This window comes from Bactrocera latifrons, unplaced genomic scaffold (genome assembly GCF_001853355.1).
Source record: "Bactrocera latifrons isolate USDA-ARS-PBARC rearing strain unplaced genomic scaffold, ASM185335v1 scaffold_37, whole genome shotgun sequence".
Classification (NCBI taxonomy): Eukaryota; Metazoa; Arthropoda; class Insecta; order Diptera; family Tephritidae; genus Bactrocera; species Bactrocera latifrons.
Window position 1 is genome coordinate 1,902,929 of NW_017537012.1, and position 15,232 is coordinate 1,918,160.

Sequence of the window (15,232 nt, forward strand, 5' to 3'; positions counted from 1 at the left end):
ATAGAAATAATATTGTGTTCTATTTAATATTTTGCTAAAACAATTTTTTTTTAATTATAAATTTAAATTTTAAGAATTAAAAAAAATATATATATTAACTTTCTCGCAGTGTACGTTTACACTTACCAACATACGGCAACACTACATTTACAGCTGATATAGCAGCTGTGTTGCAAGCCTTTCAAATTTACCCTGCAATAAAACCAATTAAAATACTTGTTTATTCTTATCGTTTGGAGCTGTTTATGTTGGAGCATTTTTAAGTAGAGAGCAGTTCCCCATTGGCTTATGCGCTCATTTGTCTATTCAATTTCGCTAAAATTTGTTGGCGCTGTTTGTGATTGTGTGGTCAATTTGGTCTCTGATCGTCTTAAAGAGAGCTTGTTGTTTCTTGGCTATCAGACGTAAAGACGTGCCCGAGAGTGTTGGTCGTGCCGTAATAGTATATTCCATTTCGCTGTTCCAAAATACATAACATTAATTAAGTGTGCACTGTAAATATATAGCAAACCCGAATGTGTTCCAAAGTGTGAAAAGTAATTGGAAAAAAGTGATAAATTTTACTCATAAACATGCAGTTGTTTCAGCAAGCAGCGTTTAACCATTCGCTACTTTTGTTGCTTAGCCTATCGTCCTGTTGCACTCGGGCGTCAACAAATGCAGCGACAACAGATGCGAACAGCGATGCGGCTGCGGAAGAAGGAGGTGAGTAAAATTTATTATTTCCATACATATGTGATCTTATATTACACCCGCTTATGGCATATACATACATGGACGTAGAAATGGTACACAATTTCGAATGAGATTACTCTGCCATTTCAATTCTAATTCCTTTGTTCATTTCCCTGAATTCATTGCATTGACTGTGCTGTGTCTGCATTCTTACCTGCAGCACAATCATACTCTGATTGCTTATGTACTTCAGTCGTTCAACAAAAATAATACATCCTGTTCATTAGTTTAATGTACAAAACTATTCTTCATATAGTAGATATGCACTTTTGTAGATGCTTGTTGTTTTTTATGTATTATATATTAATTTTTTGTTTATCTTTGCAACTAGAACGCTTTTTCCATTTACAAACCATACTTATGTACATATGAATATATAATATGTTTAGTTGTTGTTGTTGTTGTAACAACAACAACACAACATAATATGTTTAGTCTTTGTGGTTAGTTGTTCTCTTTCTTGGATACTTTCTCAATTAAAAGTTGACTTTTTATACATACATTCAGAAAATATGCCGGTATATTGTTAGAGAAGAAACAATTACCTTTGAATAAAACATATAAAACCCATATGTTATAATGATCCGATCTGAAAAAATTGTTCCGAACTGGTAGCGGTGCCTTGTACAATAACCCATGTCGAATTTCATGAAGATATCGTCAAATAAAAGCGTTTTCCATACAAACACTTGATTCCGATCGTTCAGTTTGSATGAGAGCTATATGTTGTAATCGTTCCATATGAACAATTTCTCCGCAGATTATATTGTTGCCTTGGACAATAATGCACACCAAATTTCATAAACATATCTTGAAAAATAAAAAAATGTTCCATTCAATGAATTTTCTGGAAGTCCATCAGCTAGAGAAGTTTCAATGTGAAACAACTCTTTCACCATAAAATCAGCATAATTTCTAAGTCATAATAGTTATATGGCTATTCATACACAGATATGTATGTAAATGTATGTATTGATTATCCCCCTTTTTTATATAATACTAATTTCTTTAAACTTAAACACATTCACAAACATAATATAAAGTATAGAACAAACGGYCCGGTTTGATGTTTTGATTACCGTAATAAAATAGTCTACATAGTGTATATATGCATAAATAAATTCATAATTTATATTATTTATATAGCCTGGCAATATTTCTAATGTTGCTAGCATATATGTAGATACATATATACAAATGCACATATACAGAAGCATTTTTTTTGTTGCCTTGGACAATAATGCATGTACATATGTACGTTCAATTAACAATCGTTTGTGCTATTTTCTCAAAACTAAACTCACAATATGTTTGAGCGATACAATTTAATTGTCATCAATAAAGTAACAATTTAGTTAAAATTTGTACTCACTGCAAAAAAAAAAAAATATTTTCGTAACATATTTTTTTTAATGTTTTTCATATTTTTGTTTTAATGTTTTCAGCTTTTATAAAAATTTCAATTTATATTGTTTTATAAGCTCATTTTTACAATTATAATTAATAAAATATGAATATTCACGATTTCAATTCAAGCACATTTCGTTTTCATGAACAAGCTTTGTAACTGTAAAAAGCACCGTTAACATTTTTATTGCGCGCAACGCCTTGAAGCAAAATGTAATAAAATAACTACTAAGTGTACTGACTTGATGTGACAAGCCTTTGTGCATTACCAAGTATTTTTAAGAATATACGTCTCATTTGACATTTTTATGTTTCTTTTCAGCAAAACACATAAAAGTATTTACCGTGGCGACAGAACGCACTGATGGATACTTGCGGTACTTGCGTTCAGCAAAGCGTGTCTATGACATTGAGGTGAGTGAAGTCCACTGGACATATTGTATAGGTAGGTATCTGTTTTCTGAATTATGAAATAAAGTTGCATCGACACAAAAAATAAAAAAATAAGTTAATAAATATATGTGTGTACATAATAACTAAAAATATATATAATATGTAATAAAAATGTGATAAATAAAAATATAATTTAAAAACTATTTACAAAGATCCAGAAAAATATAAATTAAAAAAAAAAAAAAAAATTTATAAAACATATAATTTTAAAAATATTCGTAACAGAATTCATAAAAATATAATTTGATAAAAACAAAAATCAATAAAATAACTTTAAAATTTTTATTTTTATATCTAGTTCGGATTTTCTATTTGCGAAAAAACTGGAACATGTCATCGAAAGTGTTTCAAATATAATTAACAGGTTTAAGCTAGCACTAAAACAGCAACAATCATTAAGCACACGTTTCTGCATTGCATAAACCTCAGCATTTTTCGTCTATTCTAGTCTACTATTTATGCCTTTAACGTCTTAAATTAATGGCGACTATAGTTTAGTTGACAGCAAACATCGGTAACGATGGTTATCCCCGCGCTATTATCAAAACATTGCGAATTCAAAAAACAAAACAAATTTTTATATGATAAAAGAAAAAATTATATACAGATCTATATTAGGGTGGGTAAAAAAACAAATATATTATAATTGATAATAAGAAAAAAATAAAAAAACTGTAAGGCGAAGGACCGTCCTGTTACAAATAAAAGCTCATACTTATAGAGCTTTTCGTAGAGGTGTCTAAGAACTTATTTCTTTTCAGAGTATAAAACGAATAAAATATTCCCCTTATTTGACCTACCATAATCTAAATATATGTATTTATATGTATGCGGCTCTTAAAAGACAATTTGTACGAAAAACTKTTTCATATTAATGGCTATAACGAGTTTTTCAACGCATTTTTTTCGAAAAAATCCTAGCGCTAAAGGCAGCAATTTTTGACTATAAAACAATAGTAATTAAAAATTTAAATGAAGACATTAGTCGATTACCATAAAGAATTATTGCATTAGGTGAATTGTCGATGCTGTTTGGAAAAGTGGTGTGACGGTGCAAGCACTTTACGTTATGCATTAAATAAGTTGATGGTTTTATGGCACTTTGGTGAGAATATATTGTACTGTAAATTATAATACTTATATAAATGACGTTTGCGGTAGCGATAGGTTATTGATTTTTATCAGTGAATGCTGCCGGACATGGAAACAAGAATATATTGTATGTTTGTATGTATAAAAGTTATACATTTGATACGCTAGAAATATATAAGAAACGTATAACAAGTTAACACGATCATAAGGTTTAATTTTTTGTTGTTAATAAATTTCGAAAATATTTGTTGTTTTTTTGTTAAGAAATTCGGATTCTTATATGATTTGACTTATACAGAGAAATTTCATTSAATCGATGAATACATGATAATGAGTTTTTTAATGAAGTTTTATTAAATTTAATGTTTTTTACCTATAGTTTTAGTTTCATAAATATTCTAACAAAAATACCATCTGATCAAATTTGACTCGGATTGACAAAAAATGTGCTTATTTTTTCTGTAGCTTTTATTGGCCAGAGAAATTTCAATCAATCCATCCATAATGAGTTTTTTTCGGTTTCGGTGCATTTTTAAATTGTTGGCCAATTTGTACGCCATATTCATAAGCTCATATCCCGTCACCAGTAAAAATGCGTTTGATGAATATAGGATCCGCGGCTACTTTGTCAAGCATCTCTTTTGCTGCTGCTTAGTCAACCATTCCTCTTGCGACCTTTCCTCGACCTCGTTTTTGCTCAAGATTCAGGTCCTTTGATACAAGGCTAGCATTGACACGCTTTATACTCAAAATATTAACCAAAATGTGCTTAGTCGATCCACAAGATATGCTGAGATCCTCCACTAACTCTCTGCTCTCAACACGAAGATTTGCATAACTGTTTTTTTTTTAACTTTCCGTGCTTTTTCTCAAAAAATGGTATGAAAGTTCAGATTCTGTTCAAAAATAATTTTTTCCAAATGGTAGTATGTTTGAAAATTGCAATTTTCCTTCATTTTTAACAAATTCAACTCATTGATTTCGGCTTTTTCGCCTACAAACGCCACTTTCTGAATTTATTTACATACATAAATTTTTTTTTACATATACATATGTATGCCTTTAGTATTAGATCTATGTATGAAAAACAGTGCGCATGTATTTTACTTTTTTTACCACCAAAATTTTAAATTACGATTCAGCCGCCACACGGTCCAGTGGCTTGYCGGCTGTTGCTGCAAAAATATAAAACAAAACATGTTTCCCTTAAGACCTGTCTTCGGTTTCGTGCTATCAGCCAAGCATCGCGCAAAAAGCGGTCAAAACAAACAACTAAATTTTGAATATCGTCGCTTGACACTGAAATTTGCTGAAATTAATATCATATAGTTTTAACTGTACACGATGTCTGACAGCTTGGGCGCGACTGGTCGCTTCTCCGCCGTTTGATAGTTCGAAATGCTAATTAACAAGTTTTATGCGTCAAACCATTTGCATATATCGTGTTAATTATCGGTTATCAGGCTTGGCTGGGCYTCACTGGTTTTCGGCGCTCTGCTAGAAGTCATCATTTTCTTACTTTATAAAGCTTTGTTTTCGTTTTATAGGCGATCGGCGATATGTTTTTGATTTCAGCGTATCCATTGTAGTTTAATTTACTAACGGTTTTTTATGCAATTTGCTAATTATTTGAACATGCTTTTCAGTGGAAAATAATATATTGCACAATCGAGCGCATAGATCATTTGCCGGTTGGAGAAAGAAAGAAAATAATAATAATGAAGTCATAAGAAGAAATAATCGCATACATTTGTATGTGTACAATCAGAACTGGGTCGCTTTTTGAGCGCACATAGATTTTTTCTACATACATACATATAACTGCACATAGCTGTATACTACCATTTACAAAGTCTTGCATGTGTGTGATTTTGTTTGTATGTGGTTTAGTGAGCTGTTAAATCGGTCATAGCAGCATCCGGCGCACTGAAACACATCTGGAACATGTGTTTATATTACTTACATACATATATTCATACATATTTATATCATAAGTATGTATATAACAGATTCTTGTGTAGTAGACTGCGCTCTCTTTCAATCGCCAAGTATTTTCCTGACGTTTATACAATATATTTTTCAACTAGTCCATAAATGCTTACGGTCACGTAGTCCAACCGATATCTCTATTTTGTATTTCATTAAATGATTCAGTGAACTTTTGAGATTTTGTTCTCGCTCGCTTTTTAATTTCCATTTTAGCGTAGGAACTTATTTCTCTCTAGAAGCTCTGTGTCTATGCTCTGCCATCTGATAAAATTTGAACCGGACTGGCATAAAAACGACATTTTTCGTATTTCAATATTGCAAAAGAGGTCTATGGTTATCTTATTTCCCATATACTTCCGTGACTGAGAAGTCGTTCAGTGAATTTTTTTTTTTCGTTTTTTGCTAATTTTTACAGAGTCTTTCGCCAGCTTATGGAACGGTTTCGACTTTATATTCATAAATCCACTTCTAGTCACCAGTAATGCTACGTTCGATGAATATAGGGTTTTCAAATAATAAACCAAGATCAACCAAACACACCAGTCCTTTCTTCTTTTCGKAATTTGGCGCCAATTCGATATACCAAGTTGTTGTTGTAGCGGCAGAATTATGCTGAGTTGAAAGTCCTTCCGCACAACCTTTTTCTCGAAGACTCGTAACGGCGACTCATCGAGAATAATCACTGCCTTATAGAGTTTGGTTTTTATTCGTCGAGAGAGGACTTTACTTCTTAATTGCCTACTTAGTCCGAAGAGGCTGACATTGTTGTTGGTGTTAATACTGGTTCTAAGATAGACGAAATTATCTRCGAMTTCGAAGTTATGACTGTCAATAGTGACGTGGGAGCCAAATCACGAGGCAACGACTTAAATGACAGGATATACTTCGTCTTGTCCTCGTCAGGTTAGTCTAAGACTGAAAAAAAAAAAAATCAAAGGAATGCTCCAGACTTTATTAAACCTGTATTTTAGTGTATACAAAATTTTATGTTGATTCTTTTCCTTCCTTACCCCGAAAAGCTTTAATTCTTGGTAAAAAACCACTTAGTATGTATTTTTTGCGCCCTTATTTAACAGCAGCTCAGTTTTCAAAASGTTTTCTGGTGTTAGATAAGCCACTACCGGTTCACAAGCTCAGCTTTGCYGGCTTACGCTTATCAGCTTCGTCAAAGTTTCGTATTTATGATTTTTATGTACATTTCTATCTCCATGTTTCTATATACACGAATGTTTGTATATACTTACGTGTTCAAATTTACATTTATATACATACATATATGTATGTTGCGATTTGAGACAAACAATTATTAAAACCATTCAGTTTATGCAGTCAAAGCGACAATTGCCAAGAATTAGGTGGTCGTGCCTGAAATAAATCTTGCTGATAAGTCAAATTCTTTTATACATCAGTTGCGACAGACATTGGGGTCATTTGAAACCATTTGTTTGTAATTTTATTTAGTTATATTTTTATACAATTAAGTATTTACTTACCTATATACATATAATATAGGCATATGTAATGAAAATGGCGCCCTAAAAGTTTTAAGCGGCGCTTCTCGTGCTTAATCTTTGAGTTCATGGTCTTAAAAAATGGGTATCCACCCTAATTTTATTCTAATTTCTATTATTTTCCTGCTTTAATGCGGAATTTTGCGAAGCGCAGCAATGATCATTGTTTCAGAAAGTCAGAAAGTTTTTCAGTTTCAAAAAAATTATTGCAAACCGAGATGCTTCAACTCTAGTCTGCCGATGTTTTCAACTCATCTTCTTCATTGCAACTTTGACAAGTTGCGTCCTCCGAAATGTCAATGGGCCAGTGTCCAGTTAGGATATCTGTCATTKCGGCGATGTGAGCCTTGCTAAGAGCTACCAGTTAACTTATCTTTTACGTTCAGTCAATTTATCTTTTACGTTCCACTCTGGGTCAGAAGACTTTCGCAACCTCAACGTTTTGCGAAGTTTGCCATGATGTTTATAACATCCATAAGGAAACGTCAGACACCCTATACAGTATGTATATAAATTCTAGAGATAAAGATCTGGATCGATGTAGCCATGTCTGTTTTTAAGGTTGGTGTCTTTTCGATCCGGAACTGGCGGGGTGCTTGGTGAATTTTCCTATGCTGGAATCTAGTAATACAGATAATCATTATTGTCTCTCGTCCGAGGCTGTTGATTCCTTTTCACTAATAGCGTTTGACGAGATATCTTTACGAAATTTGGCATGGGTTATTTCCTAAGGCACTGATGAAATCTCTGAAGAAATTGGACACATTGGACCACTATAGCTTGTAGCTGTCATACAAACTAACCGATAAAAATTAAGATAAATATTCTATATTTTTATAAAATTTTATAAAAAGTTGCACCTGTGAATAGTACTATAGCTTGTGAACTTACCATTTTTTCTTATTTTTCTTAATTTTAACTAATATAGCTATAGCGGAAGAGAAGAAAATTTGATATCTAATTTAGTAGGTCTTAAACCATATTTTTTCCTAATGATGTAAAGTTTTTTAATTTAACCTAATGATCAACACTTTTGTGGTAACCCTCGTAAACCTTATATTAGGTATATAATTACATTAATTGAAAAATATCACAATAAAAGCTATAATATGACATTCAATAATAATAAAAATCTTAATTTCTGAGTTTATTTCTTGCCGATGGCAAGTTGATGCAAACAAAATAATAAAATTCGAAACTGTAAATTTTATTGAATGAACAAAAACTTACTTGAATGCACAACACAATGATTAATACATACTAAGCTTGATGCTCAAGTTTTGAATTGCTATTAGCAAAGCAATAAAGAAAAGCAAGCAATGCAGTGATATAAAATTTGTTTTGTTTATTAAAAAACCTTATAAAATRAGAGGTCGTTGAGCTTTACTATTATTATATGTATTTATGTATATTAACTTATACAATATATGTATGTACATGWTTGCATGTATGTATACTAATTATGTTTAGAAAAACTGTAAAGCTTTTATTTACTCAATCTGCAGGTGAATACGCTTGGCATGGATGAGGAGTGGAAAGGTGGCAATATGAATGGTTTGGGTGGCGGCTATAAAATACGCTTGCTTCGCGAAGCTGTCGAGCCTTTCAAARATGAGAAAAACACAATTATTTTGTTCACCGACAGGTAACCGTAAAAACAAATTTATTAGCTATTTACTTAACCATGCTCCCACTACTTTCTTCACAGCTACGATGTCGTCTTCACCACCGGCCTTAAGGATATTTATAGGAAATTCAAAGAATTCGGCGCTAGAGTGCTTTTCTCTGCAGAGAAATTCTGTTGGCCTGATGTGAAATTGGCTAAGGCATATCCACCAGTGTCGGAGGCCAACTCATCGCCATACCTGAACTCTGGCGCCTTTATCGGCTATGCACCGGAGATTTATACCATTTTAAGCGCTGAGGAAATCAAAGACGATGATGATGATCAACGTTACTATACGAAAATATTTCTTGATGTTGATAAACGTAAAAAATTGAGCGTACAATTGGATACGCAATCGCGTTTGTTCCAGAATTTGAATGGTGCACGTGAAGATGTCAAGCTGAATGTGGACTTGGACTCAAATGAGGGCAAATTGCAGAATATTAACTTTATGACCGAGCCGAGTATTATACACGGTAATGGACCGAGTAAAGTCGAGTTAAATGCATTTGCAAATTATTTGGCGAAAACGTTCCATGGTGAATGTTTGATATGTCAGGAAGATCGTTTGGAATTGCAAGTGAGTTAATGCCTAAATATGTGCAAATAGTTATGCAAAAAGTTATAACAAATGTTTAATTTGCAGGAAAAGAACCTGCCCATAGTGTCCGTAGCGCTCATCATAACAGAAACAGTGCCTTTCTTCGATATGTTTCTGCAGAAAATCGAAAACCTGAACTATCCAAAGCAAAATTTGCATCTATTCATTTACAGTAATGTACGTTCGACCTATTTTTTTTTATAGAAAACATATTAATTCAATTGTAATTACAGCAAAAATTCCATGATGATATGGCGCAAACTTTTCTGAAACGCGTAGAAAAGGAGTATCGCAGCGCGAAAATTGTGCTTTCCARCGATGAGCTGAATGAGCAACACGGTCGTGAATTGGCGCTGTAAGTTTTAGATTCATTTATAGTTGCAAATTTTTATTTTTGTTTTTTACTAATTTTGAGAAAAAAATTAGAGGCTTCAAATTATATTAAGACCCTGCAGAGGCTATATTGAGATTGCCACGGAGCTTGCAACACCCAAATGAAATGTCTGATATGCTTTAAAATATATCTCACTAAATACTGGCGATGTTGATTTGAGCCGATTTAGCTACGTCTGTTCCTTTGTCTGTCTATCTGTAAATACATGAATTAGTGCCTCAGTTTTTGAGATATCGATCTGAAATTTTGCACACGTCCTTTTCTCCCAAGAAGCTCTTTGTCGGAATCGCTGAATACCAGATCGTACCAATATAGCATATAGCTGCCATACAATCTGAACAATCGGAGTCGAGCTCTTGCATGGCCATGYCAACTGAACAACCGGAATAAAGTCCTTGTATGAAAATCTTTTGTATTTGACGAGATATCTTTCCGAAATTTCGTACAAATTACTTTCTAAGGAAACGGTAACGGTATTTGAAGAAATTTTCTAGATCGAATCATAMAAACTGAACATTCAGAATCAAGTGCCAGTATGGAGAATTTTTTCGGCTGATGAGATATTTTTATGAAATTTAGCATGGGTTATTGTCTAAAGCAATAGTGCAACTGCATGTAGCTGCCATACAATGTTAACAACAATAATAATTAATAGTACAAAATCTTTAGAATGTTTTTAGATCGGACTACTACATCATACATTTGCTATGCAAGCCGAACAATCGGACTCAAGTTCTTGTATGAAAACTTCGTTATTTTCCCAAATTGGAAGTTCTTGTATAGAAAAATTGTTATTTTCCGAAGATGGAATACCCACTCCGAAGCATTTAAAATTTTTTTATTGTATTTTTTAATTTCAAAACAACTCTAAATTGGCTTTAAGTTTGTTATCTCTTAAAGAAAAAGTTAAAAATATAMATTTTTTTTWTTTTTTTTTGTTAAATTATTAATTGCATTATGTGCTTCTTTTTCTCACACAGCCAACAGGCCAAACAAAAGCATAGCGACTATATATTCTTCGTGGACGCCGCTGTGCAAATAGATGACCCGCAATTGCTGCGCGAGTTGTTAATCATGAATAGGTAGTTTATTTAATTAAATAATTCCTTTGTTTGGTAACACAAAAACTTATTTTCATGGCAGACAATTCGTTGCGCCTGTGGTGAGCAAATACGATGAATTATGGAGCAATTTCTGGGGTGCACTTTCCGATGGCGGCTACTATGCGCGCTCACACGACTATGTGGACATTGTGAAGGCCTCATTTACGTGAGTGAAAAACATTTCTATATTTTAAAACTAAATTTTATTTGTAAAACTTCATTAACGGCCTAAAATAACGCTGCACAGAAAAGCTATTTTTGGTATGAAAAAGCTATGATAGTATTATAAAAATGCAAACATCACAAAATTAATCGAAAGCAATAGAGAAATCTGTCTTGAAACTACGCCGATCAATTGAGTACATATTATCAGCAGTGCATTCATAAAGACCGGCATCCATYTGTGTGGCCGGATCGATTTCGATTTTCGATTTGACTTTATCCTCGCCAATGCGCCACTCATGTACCTGTCAAAATAGTTAGTTAATTGAAAAGCGCATTATTAGCTGTTAATTTGTGTACTCACATGCATATAGAGATGYTGAAAAATCTCTGTGCCATCTTTGTACCAGGTTATGTGTGGACGTGGATTACCTTTGGCCACGCAAAGGAAAGCAATTTTATGACCCAAAACGTATTCATAATCAAAATGCGAGGCTTGCAAAATTTTTGCGCCCTGTAAATGATTTCAAACAAGTGTGGTAAGATTTAATTTTTTAATAAGGGTTTTTTAAATTTTGTGAAAAAATAATTTTAATAAGCGCTATTTKTATTTAGAATAACGGGTGTCATGTTTGACAAAGCGTTTATAAATCAAAAATATTGTTTTATATTCAATAAAACAAATATCAATTTCGAAATTACTATAAACTTACATTATTATTGTTGTAATACTGATCCGACTCAGGATCGCGATATTTGCCCGTTATGGGTAAACCGATTTGTACCTGCAAATTTGAAACATTTATTTTGATTAATTAACCATTAGTGTTTAGTCTACTCAAGCGCACGTACTCGCGATTTGGTGCGTCCACGACCGCGTCCACGTCGGCCATCACACACTTGACAACTCAATATTAGCATGCCAAAASAAATCAAAAGCACTTTTACATTCATGATTTTATAACAATTAGTGGTTGTGCAAAAATATTATTTATTTTGCAATATAATTGTTGCACGAAAACAGTTTTTGAAATAATACTTAATTTATAAAATAGTTGTTTATTTTTCGAAACCACTTTAGTAATGTTTTGTATATAATTTATTTCAATTTGGGCTCGGTTACGTTTCGGTACGGCTCGAGGGTGTTAACACTTTAACTAGCGCTATACGCTCGCCCGTTACGATCGCTGCCGTCTTATTGCTTGCTGTACACTTCGACCGGATAAATACGACTAAACAGTGGATATTTTCTGAATCTGCAGTCAATCACGTTGTTCGGCTTAATTGTGTGTTTGTGTTTGGACGTAATGCAAAGGACCGTTAGTCGCAGCATGTGTCTTGTTAAATTTGAAAATTGAAAGCTACACTTTTTGCAGGGGGCCACAACGTGTTTGTGTTGTACCTTTGCACCTACATATCACGAAATTTCACTCWCAGCCACTTGGCACTTATCCATTTATGGCATATTTTCAACTTTCAGCGCTATATGCATTGATTAATTCGCACAAGCTTTGCAGACACTATGATAAGCATGTGACACCCTTCCGTATCTGTCTACTTTTAGGTCATGGAGCAAATTTTATTATATTTTTTTGGATGCTTTAAATTTGTTTARTAGTTTTCAAGTATAATATTTTGTGGCACAGTGCGCTGCATACTAATTTTTGCAATGTCAACTTAGTAGGCTACTAAAAGTAGCTGTAATGTTAAGTTTTATTTATAAATCAAGTTTAGCTACATATTTTTAGGCGTTGTGAATTTTGAAAAATAAATATTTTCTTGCTTTCATAAATGAAAACGCTATTTGTTGCCTAATTACAGGCGTTAGGGCATCTTACAGSTTGTTTTTATTTAAAATTCATTATAATATTGTATTAAAAGAAATGTTTTAAATTTAGTAGATTTGACTTTATTGGTTTTAATATATTTATTTCGAATTGATAAATACCTTTTTCTATTTCGGGTCATAGTACAGTAACAAACTAGAAATTGAAAAAGTTTGCAAATTTTAATTTGAAAAAATTTAAACATTTAAAATCTAGAATTTAAACATTTAAAATTTTAATTTGGTAAAATTTTTAAAAGCTTTAAAATAATTGCAAACTATTCTTCTGCCAGTTTCAAAGTTAAAAATAAAAAAAAAATCTTTCACTACAGTTTTATTTTATAATATTATTTATTTATTTATTATTTGTAAAATAATAATACAATTATTATTATACATTAAACATAAGGAGCACTATCTGCAGGTTTATAATATAATATCAAAAATTTCCATTCAAATTCCACTGTAATTTGCTACGCCACAGCAAATCACTTAAACTCTGTTACAATTTGCTCATTTACACCCAATTGTCTGGGGCCAGAAGTCAGCATAAACAAATATTTAYAACGTTAAACCGAAAATTGCCTGAATTAAATAATTGTGACAATTTGTCGCCAAATATTATTCTACTAGGTTGGTTCGGATCACAGAATTTGTAGTATACTAGATTTTGTAGATACGCAAGGTTTTTGTAGGTCTCGCTCATGGTCCCTACTGTTATTAGGCTGCTCATTGCAGGTAATTCGACGCAGACTGATTTGGTTTAAATCAAAATTTATTCGGAATGGTATATAAAGGTGTTAAATATGCATACAAAATTAACTGTTAGTACTTATTTATATATTTTATTTTATATTACGTGCAATATTTATTCGTATACATTTTCTAAAAAAAATTTACACAAAAGTTTGGTATTTAGAAAATTGTATTTACTAAAAGTTAATCATAACGTAATCGGTGCGAAAACCGCGTCTATCGATTGCGTAAATGTTGTCCGCTTGGCATTCATAGTAGCCTGTGAATTTTTATAATAAAAAGGTGTTAGAAAAAATATACTTTTTTTGTTTAAAAGTTCAAATAAATCGTGCTACCTGCATCCATTTGTGTAGTCGGATCGATTTCCATTTTTGATTTKATTATATCCACATCAATGTGTGACTCATGTACCTAGAAAGTTGTTAAAAGGAAGAAGGTTTTGATAAATTACTGTTGAGCTGTTTAGTCGAAAAGATCGAAACCCATATTGTCGTCTACTTCCAATTTATAAATATTAATAAAAAAAACTTTAATTTTCACAGTATCTCTTCAAAGAGGGTCATTTATGTTCGTGGTTTAATACAAATTTTTTTTTAAATTTTAACTTGAAAAAATTTGAGAATTGTAACTTGAAAAATTTTTATTTTATGAAAATTTTAATTTAAAAAATTTGAACATTTAATTTGAAGTCAAAAAATATTTTATACATAAGATCAAATTTGAACCGGATTTGTCTACATAAACTGTTCGTGGTTTGAAAAAAAAAATATATGCTTTTTTAGGCATATGTATTTCCAATGTATCCACAACTTTCAACAGTATCTTTAAAAAATTTTAGCGACAAACCCGYCCACGCGCTGACTTTGAGTTTTCCCAAAGTACCATATACGTATGAATATATTCATATAAAATCGAATACTCATATAAAATCTGAAATCGTCTCCGTCTATTGTCTTTATATTTTTTTACCTGGAAAAATCGATGCTGATATAATTCGGCACCATCTTTGAACCAAGTGATTGTGGGACGTGGATTGCCTACAGAGAGTTTAGAAAAAATTTTATTAAAAAATACAAATTTTCCGAATTTTTTTTTAACTTTTGAAATTTTATTTAGTATAATATATCATATTATAAATTTTTATAAAAGCATTATACATTCTACTGTCAAATTATGCCATTTCACCTACCCTGTGCCATGCAGAAGAATGTAATTTTTCTTCCCAGCGTATAATCCAATTCAAAATGTGAGGATTTTATTATTTTGGCACCCTAAAAATGTAAATAAGTAGTCGTTTGAATATGCATGAAGGTAAAAAACCAAAAATTTACATTTTCATGTTCGTAATAATTGACGGCATCCTGAGAGCGATGTTGTATGACAACTGGTTTTTTGCCCGTRTAGTTTCTACGCAACACGCCGCGTGCGCCGACGGTGCCTAGTTGGTGAAAATCATATAATAATAATTTTAGACTGTTTTTAAAAAACAGTGTTTATTAAAGTAATACAAGAAAGAGTAACAAGTACTTAAAAAGGCT

The 15,232-nt window shown here is 32.1% G+C and overlaps 3 protein-coding genes across 3 annotated transcripts in view; 1 reads left to right on the plus strand and 2 right to left on the minus strand.

Annotated features, from left to right (window-relative positions):
* The first annotated feature begins 94 nt into the window (after positions 1 to 94).
* Positions 95 to 15,232, plus strand: part of LOC108971983 (procollagen-lysine,2-oxoglutarate 5-dioxygenase 1) — an 18,821-nt gene continuing 3,683 nt past the window's right edge. The window contains exons 1-8 of the mRNA XM_018938366.1: positions 95 to 705; positions 2,465 to 2,556; positions 8,693 to 8,832; positions 8,896 to 9,433; positions 9,500 to 9,631; positions 9,688 to 9,809; positions 10,829 to 10,930; positions 10,992 to 11,117. Coding sequence (XP_018793911.1) covers positions 573 to 705; positions 2,465 to 2,556; positions 8,693 to 8,832; positions 8,896 to 9,433; positions 9,500 to 9,631; positions 9,688 to 9,809; positions 10,829 to 10,930; positions 10,992 to 11,117 — 1,385 coding nt within the window. The 5' untranslated portion in view covers positions 95 to 572. The remainder of the gene's footprint in view (positions 706 to 2,464; positions 2,557 to 8,692; positions 8,833 to 8,895; positions 9,434 to 9,499; positions 9,632 to 9,687; positions 9,810 to 10,828; positions 10,931 to 10,991; positions 11,118 to 15,232) is intronic.
* LOC108971985 (immunoglobulin domain-containing protein oig-4) lies at positions 11,155 to 12,156 on the minus strand. Its single transcript, XM_018938368.1, has 4 exons — positions 11,966 to 12,156; positions 11,827 to 11,898; positions 11,478 to 11,627; positions 11,155 to 11,418 (listed from the first exon to the last, which is right to left on the minus strand). Exons 1-4 carry the CDS (start codon positions 12,065 to 12,067, stop codon positions 11,260 to 11,262), a joined length of 483 nt encoding a protein of 160 aa, XP_018793913.1. The 5' UTR covers positions 12,068 to 12,156; the 3' UTR covers positions 11,155 to 11,259.
* LOC108971984 (immunoglobulin domain-containing protein oig-4) overlaps positions 13,804 to 15,232 on the minus strand; it is a 1,928-nt gene continuing 499 nt past the window's right edge. The window contains exons 2-6 of the mRNA XM_018938367.1: positions 15,026 to 15,132; positions 14,884 to 14,965; positions 14,664 to 14,731; positions 14,030 to 14,105; positions 13,804 to 13,953 (exon numbers count right to left, since the gene is read on the minus strand). Of these exons, the coding sequence (XP_018793912.1) occupies positions 13,871 to 13,953; positions 14,030 to 14,105; positions 14,664 to 14,731; positions 14,884 to 14,965; positions 15,026 to 15,132 (416 nt within the window). The 3' untranslated portion in view covers positions 13,804 to 13,870. The remainder of the gene's footprint in view (positions 13,954 to 14,029; positions 14,106 to 14,663; positions 14,732 to 14,883; positions 14,966 to 15,025; positions 15,133 to 15,232) is intronic.